Consider the following 14,091-nt stretch of genomic DNA (forward strand, 5'->3'; position numbering starts at 1 on the left):
AAGCTGGAATCGGTACAAATTTTTTATATAGCATTCTACTTAATTCATCTCCTCCCTAGCTTGGATATAATACATCAATTACGCCAGGCCCTGCACATTGCCCACCATGAGTGAGATCTGTTCATATGAAACACCACAACCAAAAAGCCATTTCACCTGGCTGCAGACCCCCTATCCTAAGCAGAAATGGCCTGGGAGAGCTGTCTGGATACGAGGCATGAAATTCCTGCATCATGACAGAACCTGAAGTCCTGAAACAGGCACGTTACCCGTCAGAGGCAGCAGGGGAAGGAAACGGGTGGTAAGACGAGAGTGGGGCAACCCTGTGTTCTACCATTCCCCGCCCCCCAACATCTTAGGCAAAGAAAAAAACTGATTCTGGTGTAAATACATTTATTGATACCCATTTTATATAGCTCAATGAAATAATCTATAAATATAAAAGCATTTTTCTTTTGGATATCACCATGGTCCATGTAAATCCTCAGCAGTCAGTCACCTGCAGGAAGCGCTCCACGTCACCGTCAGGCTTACACACCTGAATATACATATTTCATTAAACAGTGGCACTTATGTACTCAAGTGGTCCAGTGGCTTTGGAATATGTGACTACTGGGCACGTGGAGGAAAAATAATGTGTGAGTTTAAATCAATAGGAAGGGTATCAACCAACGATGAAAAGAAACAATTATGAACCAACATGCCAGGCAAAGGAAGTGCCACAGCCGACACCTGGTGTCAGGAGACTAGAGACGAAGTACGCTGAACGAACCTGTGTGGTGCCAGGTGCTCCCCCCAACTCCCAGAGGGCAGTCCACCAGTGCGTTAGGGGTCATTCATGGTCAACAAAACAGCAGTACTTAAAGAATCTAGACGGCTTAAAATAAAAGGTATGTAGCTGCTGGTATCAGATTGAAAGAAAAATGAGTTGAATATTTCAATGACATAATGAGTTTCTCCCCCAGAAAGAGGAGACTATGAGGAGAACATTTTAAATTCCCTTTGCTACACTGATCGTGATCACTTATCTTATGCAGGAGAAAGAATCCAGTATCTGGTACCCAAAACACAGGTGCACAAATTTTCTTCTGTTTAAAATTTTTTCCTCAATGCTTCCACTGTTGGACTTTGCCCTTGACCTGATGCAGCATAAAATGTTCTCATTTCTTCAGTAACAAATACAGGAATGTCCTTTGCTACAGTCAGACCATGAGTCTTCTGAGTGAGCAAGCAAATGCATTTAAAAGGTCTTAGGTATGCAATGCCCGAAATTGAAATCTGAGGCAGTGTTAGAACTTAAGCAAGGCAGCATTTTTAGAGACTACTCAACTGAAAACCTAAATGAAGCATATAAAAAACTCAGTTCTATTATTTTCAACTGGTAAATGATGGCAACATTCCCTCCTGGTAAGGATGGGTAAGTAGTGTTATCTCCAGTCCAAAATATCCCAACTACTTAAAGTAGGACCCCAAAAAGGAGAAACACATACTTGAGTTCTGTAGGTTCTAGAATTCTTTTTTTTTTTTGCGATTTTTTAAAAAGAAGAAATAGTAGTTTCAGTTGTACACCACTGATTGAAGGGGTTTTCATCCAAATGAGAAACTCTGCCCCTCATCTCTAGTGGGACAGGCACCAGATTCCCACAAGCAGCAACTCCCATGTCCTGTGTCACGTAGCGTCTGACCCTGGAGTGAAGAGTAAGCTGACGCAGAGCCCCGACCACTGGAATCCAGGCTAGATGGCGTTTCGTGGTGTGCCGTTGTGTGCCAATGCTTTCAAGCTGGGGACACTGGTCTGGTGACCACAGCCCCTGTGAGAAGTCACACCCACCTCAAAAACCTCATGAATAGCTTTTCGGAAACAATGGAAGTTGTAGTCTATTAAACCTGCAAGAGCAAAAAAGATGATCAGTCCTCCTGAATGTCAACAGTGAAATTATCTACTAGGACACATTGGTGACAGAAATAAGTCATTGATATGCATTATACAAACACAAATCCAAATAAGGAATTCTCAACACTGAAAACAAACAAAGCATATGCCCAAAGTGTTAACACTGGTTACCTCTGGAGTCTGGGAGTGGACAGGTTAACATTAACAAAATAAATGAAATAATATTAATTGTTTAATATTCATTAAAATCTCAGGCAGAAGGGTAGGGACTTGTTGCAGGGAGTAACAGATTCTCTGAATCCATAGGTAGTTAAATTAATACGATGTACGTACTTTCTGAAATCTAGCGTTCTTTTGAAACAGAAGATGATACATATACAGGGGTGAGCGAAGGAGGTTTATAGGTGTTCATATGGAAATAATGCAATTAATAAATAGTAACACAAGAATGAATTCTGTGCTTCACACACCCACAGCTACAAACCTACTTTCTGCCCACCCCCATACATGCTGACTTTACAACCTCAGGGAGGAGGTTGCTGCAGCACCACCAATCTGCAGGGACCTCGATACTGGAGTCGCTGATGGGGGAAATAAAAAGGAAACCCAAGAAACAGTTCCAAGTAACAAACAGTAAGTTCTAGCGAAGATTCAATGTGAGCAATACAGGAAAGGAATGGAAAAAGGAGGACACTGAATGCCCTTGTACCTGTAAGAGTCCTTCCAGCAATACCACTGCACAATTATCTGACCATGAAAAAAGTAACCTTGGACACCAAAAAAAATGCCGTTAACTAGTAACAGAGTACGGTGGCCAGGACGGCCGTGAAACAAAGGGGAAAATGTTCAACAGCTCTTGACACCATGGCAAGATAACAGTCAAATATTTAAGTGGGACAGGAACATGGGCCCAAGTCAGAGCTGCAGATGTGAATTTTTCAGTCAACCGCGTAGAGAAGATGAACGGAAGCCATGGGCTGGATGAGCTGACCGGGAGATGTGAGCAGAAACACTTGACTGTGAAGAACTCTCAGAACCAAGAAAAAGAAAACAGTCAAAAGAAACAGGAGATGGGCGGTCAGATAAACAAATACATGAAACAACCAGCAGGTTCAGCTTTACGATGAAGCAAAGAGAGAACAAGACTTCAAGTGGGGAAGAAGAAAGCTTCAAGTAAAGAGAGAAGGACAGAGTAATATTCTTCAGAAGGCTGAAGAGGCTACAGAATGAGGAAAGGCCACTGAAGGCGGCACGGAGGTAACCTGTAACCTCCGAAAGAGTGACCTCAGGAACTGGTTCAGCTGGAAGCCAAATGACAGGAAGCTGGGTAATAAAAAGATCTGAAATAACAGAGGCTGGAATTTAAAACTTGATTTAAAATAGAAGATCGAAAGGAAGGAGTAAGTATGACTATATATGGAAGGGAAGAGACAAAAGTAGTTTGAGCTTTTAATCATCTAACAGCGATTTTCAACCTTTTTCGTCTCATGGCACCACAAATTATACACTAAAATTCTGCAGCACACCAAAAAATTATTTTTTGCCAATCTAACACCAACAAAAAACAGGTATCATTTTGATTCATTCACACCAAACCATGTTTTTATTTGGCAATTTAAGGAAAAAGAGGTCAGTGCTCCTGACTAAATAGTCAGTTATTGCATATTCTAAAAATTCTTGCAGCATTCCAGTTGAAAATCGCTGGTCTAACACTATTATTTTCTCATTTTCAAGAACCTACAAAATTATGATGAGAGACCTTAACATAAAGACAGCGTTTTAAAATGCCATTACCTTTTCGTTCAAAACTTTCTTCCCTAAGAATGCATACCAGTGCCAAAAATTTAGTCACTTCCTTCAAATAAAGGACAGTTGTATTATTCAGCTTGATAATTGCCATAGATTCTTTGTCATAGGCACTGCCACTGCCATCTTCCTTTAACCTGTTTCAAAAGAAAGTACTGCTCATTACTGGGTTCTCAACTAGGTATTTTGTCGCATTTCATTTGCAAAATGACAAGTTTTTCTGGGAGTTTCCCAAATATCTTTTGAGAAAGAAGAATACAGGCTTAAAAATATTGGCACAGATGTTCCTCTTTAGGTAGACAGGGTTTCCAGACCTTGATACAGCACCCCAGGCATTCACACCTTCATCTCATTCACCTACGAAGCATGTCACACCTTCCCTCGGCTAATCTGTACTGACGCGGTCTGCAAACAATGAAGGACCTAAAATACGACAACTGCCACTAGTGCAAAAAGAGTAAGAAAAAAACTAAAATAAGTAGTCTATCAAAGACACTGGAATCCCAATGCCTGAAAGTAAGCCGGCCTTATAGGGTTTGAGAACTCCCATTCATTAAACTAGCACTGTTGTTCATTCTAGAATTGCTCAATGAAGTCCCCCTTCGAAAAATGTTAATCAACAGTCAAGTAAGAAGCAAATTAAACTATAGTAAAGCAAACCAAAGTGCACGCATTGATTGTGTTAAGAATAATGTGATAATGGGTATTTTTCTTTCATAAGTTACTTTATAATGTATTTTACAATATACCTTATACTGAAAATAAACTTTATATCTCCTTTTCACTATTTTAATTACAGAAAAAATTGGTTCATAAAATTTTTATTTGTTTTAAAGAAAAAACAAATGTTCTATTCATTTGTTTTTTAAATTAGGAATGAAAACATGAAACTCAACTGAATATTATAAACGGACATTTCATTTTCATATGGAAAAAGTCAAAACAAAGGAGGCCGTGTAATCACAACAGTGAAAAAGAGAAATGGAACAGACAAGTAAAGAACAGGTGAGACCAATGCACTCTGCTACTCTGAGGCAGCTAAAGAAAGACACTGACAAATGAAGCAAAAACACCAAGGTGAAGCGTAGGGACAGAGAAATGGAAGAGGAGCTTCGACTAGGTTGAGCAGAGAAGAACAACAGATAAAAGGGCGCAGGTTCAGAAAGCAAAGGCAATGTCAGAGCATCAGACAGTGCTGACATTAACAACACGGCAGTGACCTTCGACCTCTTGCATCTCACGGCACACACAAACTAATCCCTAAAATTCAGCCGCACACCAGAAAACATATTTTTTGTTGATCTGACAAAAAAATAGATATAACTTTGATTCATTCACACCAAATGGCTATTGTATTGGCTGTTGTCAATTTTTTGACGATCTAAGGGAAAAGAAGTCAGTCAGGTATTGCACGTTTTAAAAATTCCCACAGCACACGGGTGTGCCTGCTATGGTGCACCGGGTGAAAGCGGCTACATCAGGGGAGTCAGGACTATCAGAGGCAAGAGATGTTATTGGCTTTTGAAATACCAGTAATCCTCCAAAGTTTTCACTCATCCTCTGGGATAATGTACAAAATCATATCTTTGTTGGCTTTTGTAAATTTCTGTATGGAGTTTGGTGAATTTCTATAAAGGAAGAGTTTATATTTCAGAGATTTACTTTGGAAACTCAGATATAAGGGTCAAATTTTTAAATTATAGTCCTTCTGACACCCAAAGTTCCAACTTCCTTAGGGATCCCTCATTCCACAAAGCCTGAGGTTAAATTAGGAACCAGTACCCACTATGTCCTTCAGAGTGCTTTAAATAAATTAATCTAGTCCCTTGATCTAGCTAAGTCCCTAAGTAAGGAGATGCAGTACAACCCTCCCTGCCACCCCCGCTGCCAAATAATGGCTCTATTAATTGCTCTAGAAAGTCTGGCTCTAGTCACACTTCTTCAACTGTTCTTACCCATCCTCTCTGAGGGAGTGAGACCCAGCAGCCTACCTACCGAGAAACCACGTGCCAGACCGAAGCACTGTGGTCAGAACAAGTTCACCTCAGGCAGTACTTACTAGAGGCCTCAGAAATTAATCCCCCTGACAAATCAAATTGATAGTTTTCCACCTGAGATCCTGGAAAAATACGTACATAACTTACCCATATATACAAGACACATCAATTACAACATCAATCATGTCACAACAAAGTTCGTAAGATTGCATATCCACAGGAGAACTATCTGTTGCAATGTAGATTTTGCTGACAACATCGAAGAGAAAAGCTTTTTCAATACCTGAATTCTTGGAAAAAAACAAAACAGGAGAAGTGTTCAGTTTGCCTTTTTTTTTTTAAGAATCACAATTTGCAACTTATCAAAGATCTTGAATTATTGATGAATATCCAAGGACATTTTTAGTGATACAACCCGATACCAAAACCACCAAATAGTACTGGGTTGAGGCACTTCCGTTATCCAACAAATAAAAATGAAATTATTTCTCTACTACGACTTACTGACATAATTGCATCAGTCAAATTTGTGTTTTCTTCCTCCTCTTTACTTAAATGAATTATTTTCTAAAACACCACAAAAAAAGATTAACAAAAAAATTCCTCCAAAAATCAAGCCACGCTCCATTTTCATTAACCCTTTCTTGTTAATCAGTCTGATTTGAATGACCTTGCCATCAGAAAGGCTTTACGTGACCATCAAAAAGCGTAACACAAAAGCCCAAAAGAACTGGAGATGACTACACACTCAGTCCTTCAGTAATGTTTAGAAAATATTAACAGCTGAATGCTAAACTTATTGGAAGGAAATGCTTTTTTATTAAGCCAAATCCTCAAAATACATGAATGTAAAATATGATACCAAGATTAGTTAGCCAGAAAATGATCAATTTTTCAATGTGACCTCTGTTACAGCAGACAATAAACTAAGCCAAATTCCCAAAACTCAGTCTTTTCCAGGTGAGTCTTTACTCTTCTTTCAGGAAACAGATATCATGAAGATATTTTTAAATTAAGAAAGCATGAGAAAACTTTTCATCAATTCATTTTCAGACAAAATAGGTTAAGTACTAAGGAAAGAATTCAGAAAATAACAAGCCACTTTTAATGTTATTTATTTTATGTTAAGTGTGTCATTAGTCTTTAAACTTGATCCAGACAAATTCAAATGATTTTCTTTGGAGAATTTGATAATACAAATATATTCAATGAAAATGAAACCAAAAACTATAGTGAATTAAATAGCTCACTTACTGATATAAAAATATTTAATAGGTTTTCCAAGGTTGGCAGTTGTGGAATGAGTTTCTGTACCACCTTACTAAAGGCTTCAAATATTGAATGATCATAGATACTAGTCAAATAAAAGCTGAAAAACATAACACAGTTTGATTAATTTGAAAAGTCTCAAGTTCGGTGACAATTATCACAACACACAAAATTTTAAGTTTCTTAACATTGATTTCAGTAAGTTCAACGAAAGCCTTTTTATCTTGTCTACCATTCCCAGAGTTCAAGGTGACAAATGAGGTATCCCCACCTGGTCTGGCTCTCCAGCCCTTTTATTGCACTTACACATCAAGCAATTGAAGTAATACTCAGGAAAGTATTTTCAGAAGCGGAAACTTGAAATATTCACCTAAGTCCTTGCAATTTGATTCAAAAACCCTGGTTTCTTAAGCCCATAACTGACAAAAATCAAGTGAAATCTTTGAGGAGCCCTGATCAGGTGGTTCAGTTGGTTGGAGCAGTGTCTCATACACCAAAAGGTTATGGGCTCCATCCCTGGTCAGGGCACATACCCAGGTTGTGGGTTTGATCCCTGGGAGTTTTGTGTACGAGAGGCCAATCGATCCAATGTTTCTCTCTCTCTCAAATCAATAAACATATCCTCAGGTAAGGATTAAAAAATAAAATTAAATTTAAAAGTAATTTAAAAAAGAGAGAAAGCTTAGAGAAGACATGTGAGTTAGTACACAAGTATATGTAATTTGGTCTCTACTGAAATGTCACCACCTCCGAAAGTTCTTTCCTGACCCCCCAACTTAAAATAGTACCTCTGTACCCACTGCTTTCTACCTCTTTTCTCTAATTTATTTCTCTTCATACCCGACAAGAACTTAAAACTACACTATACGTTTATTTATAAGTGCTTTTGAGCTCTCATTCATTAGAATGTAAGCTCCACGAAAAGAGACTTTGCCCGTCTTGCCTGTAGCTGCAATCCCACTGCCCTAAACAGTGCTCATAAATATTTGAATAAATAAATATAACTGGTACTTAGAATATACGTAAATAACTTATTAAGAAGGATGGGAGCTGGGGTCCTATAAAGAATGGGACAGATACCCTGGCTGATGGAGATCAGTGGTTGAGTGGCAGCCTGCGAATCAAAGGATGATGCATGGTTAGATTCCCAGTCAGGGCACATGCCTGGGTTGTGGGCCAGGTCCCCAGTAGAGGGCCCGCGAGAGGCAACCACACATTGATGTTTCTCTACCTCTCTCTCTCTCTCTAAAAATAAATAAATAAAATCTTAAAAAAAAAGAACGGGTCAGGAATCTGGTGGACTAAAAGGATGTAGAGCGGAGAAATAACATCTATATATTTAACAAAACACATGTATTTGAGAATGTGAGTGGAGGGGGCAGAGTGGGACCTTAAACAATTTAAACAGCATGAACAATTCTGCCTGCTTTTTCACTCAGGGAGTATACTCTTCATTATACAGTTGTCTCCCTGACATATTTGTAAATACATATTACAAAGTCAGAAAACACAGAACTGGGGGTATCACATTTTTCAGGTAATTTAAAGATACAGTACTTTCAAGGAGCTGACCTAAGAATTCAACCTTATGCAAGATGAGGCTCTACTCCAGACAGAAGAGCAAGGAAATAGGTGAGGCCGAGATGACTCCCTAAAGGCACTAAGGACAAAGGAATATTTTAGTGTTTTCTTAGGCAAAAAGGTTAACAATGTGAGAAGGTCCTACAGGGACAGCGAGGCCTGGAGGTGGATAGGGACTGGGAAAGCAGGGCATTTTAGTGTGCTGAGTTTCTGGAAACCAGAAAGCAAATGGAGCCTCATCCATAGGGCTGCTAGTAATTATTAAAAGCTTGATGCAGAATTCAGAGGTTAACAAGGCATGGGGCTCTAAAAAGAACTGGGGAGTGGGGCACCCTGGAAAGGGACATAGAGTATCAGAAGGATTCCCATGGGCACTGGGGAACACAGGACCAGTCATGGCTTCAAATCCATTACTGGTCATGGATTCCCAAAAAATGTGATTGAGGAATTTTATGGGGAGGCACTTCCACTTTCTCTTATAAATACTGTACTGCTGTTTTTGTTTAATACATGAATTACTTAAAATATTTTTAAATTTTAATCTAGGAAAACTAGAGATCAATGAGACTTTTCTATATGAGTTCCTAGAACTGAAAGACCCGAGTATGAAGCCCCAGGGGATAGATATTTCAGGCAAGGATGGGGCTTGGCTTCAACCTAGAAGGAAGTCATTGTAACAGACCAGGGATAAGGAAATAGCTACACTTGTGTCTCTCCCCTGCTTCCCCTTTAAGCTGTTTCTATCATCAGCTGTTTATATCACCAAAAGAACATTTTCTTGCTCATTTCTAACTGTAACACCAAAAAAAATATAATAACAATTTAATGGTATTTAATTATGAATCAGCAGTTCTTCAAACTTAAGAGCAGCCCTACAGATTTACAGGATAAACTCACCTAACCCAAACTTGAGTTTCATAAAAGCATAAAAGTGTTTTGAAAAACATAAACAAGATACATTAGAGTCCAGACCTGAATGTATACCCTCTTTAAAAGGCTCTTCCTACTGCCTGGCCAGGTGGCTCTGTTGGCTGGAACATCAATCCACACATCAAAAGGTTGAGGATTTGACCCCCTGTTGGGGCATGTACAGGAGGCAGCCAATCAATTTTCTCTCTCCCCGCCTCTCCTTCCCCACCCCCTTCCTCTATCTCTAAAAATAATAAAAAAATTTCTTTAGATGAACATTTTTAAAAAAACTGTGAAAACTCAAGCTACAAAGATCTACAGCAAATGTAACAGAGCCCTCGAACTGAGGTAAGGGGGGGAAAAACTGGTAAGATCAAAAAAGAAGGAGAGTCCCAAAACAGTTTTAAGCCATGAGGAAATGGCCTGACTCCAGTCTCTTGGGATGAATTCGGAAAAGCACCAACAGAAACACTTCACATGACTTCAACCTCTAGAAGATGAAAAAAAGAGGAAAAGTAACTTCTCAATAACATCAGGTTCCCAAATCTGCTTGAATTCAACAAAGAGGTCAAAAAATGTATAGATTTGGGATGCATATACCAGTAACAGAAAGTTATGTGTCTGCAATGACAGAGATGGGAATACATTTACACATAGTCCAGGGCTCCCACACCAAACACACACATTGTTACCTAAGGTGGAGTTTTTCTAGCCCAGCATCTGCAAGGTCATCATTGGCCCTTTGATGAATGTCCCTCTGTGTTTCTATTTTGTGATCATCAGATAGACCATCAACTTTGTGAATAAAAACCTCAAAATTCATGTCTGGGTTAACTTTGTAGGCTTTAGAAACAGTAATGTGAAGTCTTGTTAAAGCCTCCATGTAGTCATCCTGTAAGTCAGAACAAAATAGTTTTAAAAAAGAAATCTGATAAAAGTCATGAGTTAAGAAAGCCTCAAAATACCTCCTTTCCCAACCACAGAAAATACAGTATCTTAATTATTCATAAATATGCAAACATTCAAATACATTCACTTATACCACTAAATTGATCTTTAATCTCTCAAGATTAAAAATTGCAATTACCAAGTTAATGCTTGTAATTTTTTATACTGATAATATAAGGAAAGGAAAAGGGAAATGGACATTTCTTCTCAACAGAATTTTTTTAAAGTAATCCCAGCTCTGCCATTTATTAGATGTGTGACTTGAAGACCATCTGCTTCAACTCTGTGGTCTCAGTTTACTCATCCACAAAACTGGAAATACAGTAGCTACCTCACGGTATTGTAAAAAATAAATTAAATTAGATCAGATATGTGAAAGCACCCATTACAGAGCCTGTCACTCTGAAAGCACTCCTAGATAATGAAGCTTACAAAAAGTAAGCTTAAGGATAGAGACATGTCCCACTTATCTGAGGGTCTGCCATTTGCTAGGCCCCAAATAAATGCTTGCTGGGCTAAACTCAAATCTGCACAATTAAAAGAAACTATTCACTTTAATATTTACTGACTCAGTTCTTAAATTCCTCCTTATATTATGGGCGCTGAGGAGATCTTTTCAGTGACATCACCATTGTAATAGTGAAGGAGAACAATATCTACCATTAACAAATAAAAGTGGGAAGCTGCGCATTAACTAGAACGTAAGGATGTAAATCGTATCTCCTAATCATCTGCTATTCTGTGCCCGCGCAATGGCGTGCTTGCTCCCGAGGCACATCCGTGGTGGCATCTCTTACACTGCTAAGGAATCAACTAGCAAAGAAATGAACTGTAAGAAGCACATGACAAAGAAGATAAACAACTCTGCTTTGTTTCTACATCTTTTGCTAGCAGAGAATTGAAATAAACAATCACTCCTAACTACCTGTGCATCAATAACATATATCAATGCTCCTGTTCCCCTGAAGATCATCTCGTAGTCAAAAGTTGGGTCAAAAAAGTCCATTTGCCCTGGAAAATCCCATATTTGGAAATTCACAAAGGAGCTATTGGAAATGTCATCTTTATAAATCTTGTTGGTACTTTCCAAAAAGAGAGTCTCGTTGGGTGACATTTTATGAAACACCACCTGTTAAAAGAAAGACAATTTCATGACTGTTCAACTTTGTATTAAAAGTTTGAAAATTCTCCCCTGAATTAACCTGAACAACCTGATCCCATAGCAATAATTTTGAACAAGGTAAAAAGTAAATGGTGTATCCACTGGTAATCACCATCCTTTTACTTCCGACGAAACAGAACACAATGGCCTGACAGGCGTGGCTCAGTTGGTTGGGTGTCACACAGCAAAACAAAAGGTTGCTGGTTGGATTCATGGTCAGGGCACATGCCTGGGTTGCAGCTTCGGCTCCCATTTGGGCTGTGTGAGAAGCAATCAACTGATGTTTCTCTCCCTCCCTCTCCCCCTCCCTTCCCATGTCTCTAAAAAATAAATAAATAAAATCCCCTTTTAAAAAAAGACACCAAATTACTTCCCATTCAACCCATTATGAAGCTGAAACTTTTCTATTTTCTCTGCACCATATTCAATACAAGCAGTAGCACTATGTCTCATCTCAATTAAATTTTTTCTGTTGAATAGTATTAATTTTGCAAAAACCTGCTTTAAGATTATGAAAGCTTATAGCTAAAGCTAGAGTTTCGTTCACTGAAAACTTATTGGATGCCTACATTAGGTTCCAAAGAAGGGTCAGGAATTAAACTGAATGAACCCTGCCCTCACTGAGTTTGCAGTCTGGGGGAATAAAACAAAGGCAGTAATTTTATCAAGGAGAAAGTGATATATGTGAGGTAGAGGAGAGTTAGGAATTGACAGGGAAATCCCACGAGAAAAGAAATGGTAAACGCAATTGTTAAGAATCACAATAATCACATTCCATAGAACTCTAACACAAAACTAATTTACCTCTGTTACTTTCTAGAAGAGAAAATGGACAGTCACTCCCAAGGTTCGGTCAGCAATAGTAATAACAAAAGAATTAAGACCGGTTTGCTAAAAACCTACCATAAATGTACCCAAATTTTGTTGTAGAGGAGGAAAACAAGCAATCGCATAAATTGAAAACAATGACTACTTTTCAAAAATATTGTCTACAGCCCAGGCTAGTGTGGCTCAGTGATTGAGTGCCGGCCCACGAATCTAAGGGTCGCTGGTTCGATTCCCAGTATAGGGCACATGCCTGGGTTGCGGGCCAGGTCCCCATTGTGGGGCGCGCAAGAGGCAACCACACATTGTTGTTTCTCTCCCTCTTTCTCCCGCCCTTCCCCTCTGGCTGAAAAGAAATCAAATCTTTAAAAAGTATATTGTCCGCAAAATATTACAAAGAAGTGTATTTTGGATAGACCTTTGCAACAGAGTGGAAAGAGCCAAAAAGCAGTTATCTGGCATTTTACGACCTGGTCAACCTTGCCTCTATTTCCCCCTTACAAAAAAGTGCATAGCCCTCCACTCGGTCCTGACAGACCCCAAGTGAAAGCAAATGGATTGACGACCTAAGTCTGCAAATATTCTTAAGGTCTCAGAAGATTTCTGTAACCACACACAGGGGTAGTATCACCAGCAATTACACTCGCCAAGTCACAAGTACTAAAATAAGTAGAATAGCCCCCAATACCCAATAATGTTACAGTAAACTCTCCGTACTAGTGACTGAGCAAGCATTAAAATTGCCAGTGACTTTGTCACAACTCTTTCTGATGCTGTTTCCTGGGGCTCAACTGGGAAGCCCTGCAAACCTCAGATCACCTAAAGTGAGTGGAACACACAAAAACCTACAGGGGAACGAGTCCGTTAAGTTCTCCAACTCAGAATTGGGGAGTACATCAGTTTTGTGTAAGGCACAAGGCTGGGTCCCAGAAGGCGGAGGTCCCTGGCGGTGCCACAGGCACCTGCCTCCCGCCAGCCAGTTTCGCCTTCGGGGACCCACTCGGCCTCAGCTGACTTGGGCGTGGACTCAGAGGTCGGAGTCCTCGCGCGGGTCGCGCCTAGACTCTGGTCCCCAGAGGAGAAGAGAAAGTGTGGTGGGAGAGCCTTGCAGGCCAGCTCCAGCCACCGCCCTCCTCGGGGGCCTCCCCCGCCCGGCCCCCGGGGCACGGCGGAGGGACAAGGCATGGCCCCACTCACCTTCTGGATGGAGGACTTGCCGCTGCGCCGGAGCCCCATGAGCAAAATCCTCGGCTTGGAACTGTCAGCGACCCCTGGGCCACAACCTCCGCCAGCCCCCGCCCCAACCCCGCCGCCCGCGGCTGCCGTCTCCTCTTCCTCCTCCTCCACGCCGTAGCCGAAGTCCTTCGGGAACGAATCCGCCGCGTTGTAACTGCCTGCGAGGGGCGTCTCCTCCGCCCCGTACTGCAGGGACATGGTGCTACAGAAGCCACCAGTGCCCTGCCAGGACAGGCCAGGCCAGGCCGCCGCCTCCCCAATTTACCACCGCCACCGCCCCCGGCAGCCGCCACCGACATGCGGCCCACCCCCCCGAGCCCAGCTCTCATTGGCTCTACTCAGAGGCCCAGCCGTTCATTGGCTGCCCTAGCTGCCATTCGGGGACAGCATGGTAGGTAGTGTGCGTCACGTGCCCGGAATCACCTGACTCGGAACCGAGGAGGGGGAGGAGGAGTCACGAGGAG

The 14,091-nt window shown here is 40.7% G+C and overlaps 1 protein-coding gene across 1 annotated transcript; it reads right to left on the bottom strand.

Moving 5' to 3' along the window:
* Nucleotides 1-602: 602 nt before the first annotated feature.
* On the bottom strand, nt 603-13,921 carry RRAGC (Ras related GTP binding C). The gene is made up of 7 exons (XM_028511420.2): nt 13,589-13,921; nt 11,330-11,533; nt 10,149-10,348; nt 6,952-7,066; nt 5,845-5,987; nt 3,689-3,837; nt 603-1,887 (listed from the first exon to the last, which is right to left on the bottom strand). Exons 1-7 carry the CDS (start codon nt 13,823-13,825, stop codon nt 1,736-1,738), a joined length of 1,200 nt encoding a protein of 399 aa, XP_028367221.1. The 5' UTR covers nt 13,826-13,921; the 3' UTR covers nt 603-1,735.
* Between the last annotated feature and the right edge of the window lie 170 nt (nt 13,922-14,091).

This window comes from Phyllostomus discolor, chromosome 5, assembly GCF_004126475.2.
Source record: "Phyllostomus discolor isolate MPI-MPIP mPhyDis1 chromosome 5, mPhyDis1.pri.v3, whole genome shotgun sequence".
NCBI classification, from domain to species: Eukaryota; Metazoa; Chordata; class Mammalia; order Chiroptera; family Phyllostomidae; genus Phyllostomus; species Phyllostomus discolor.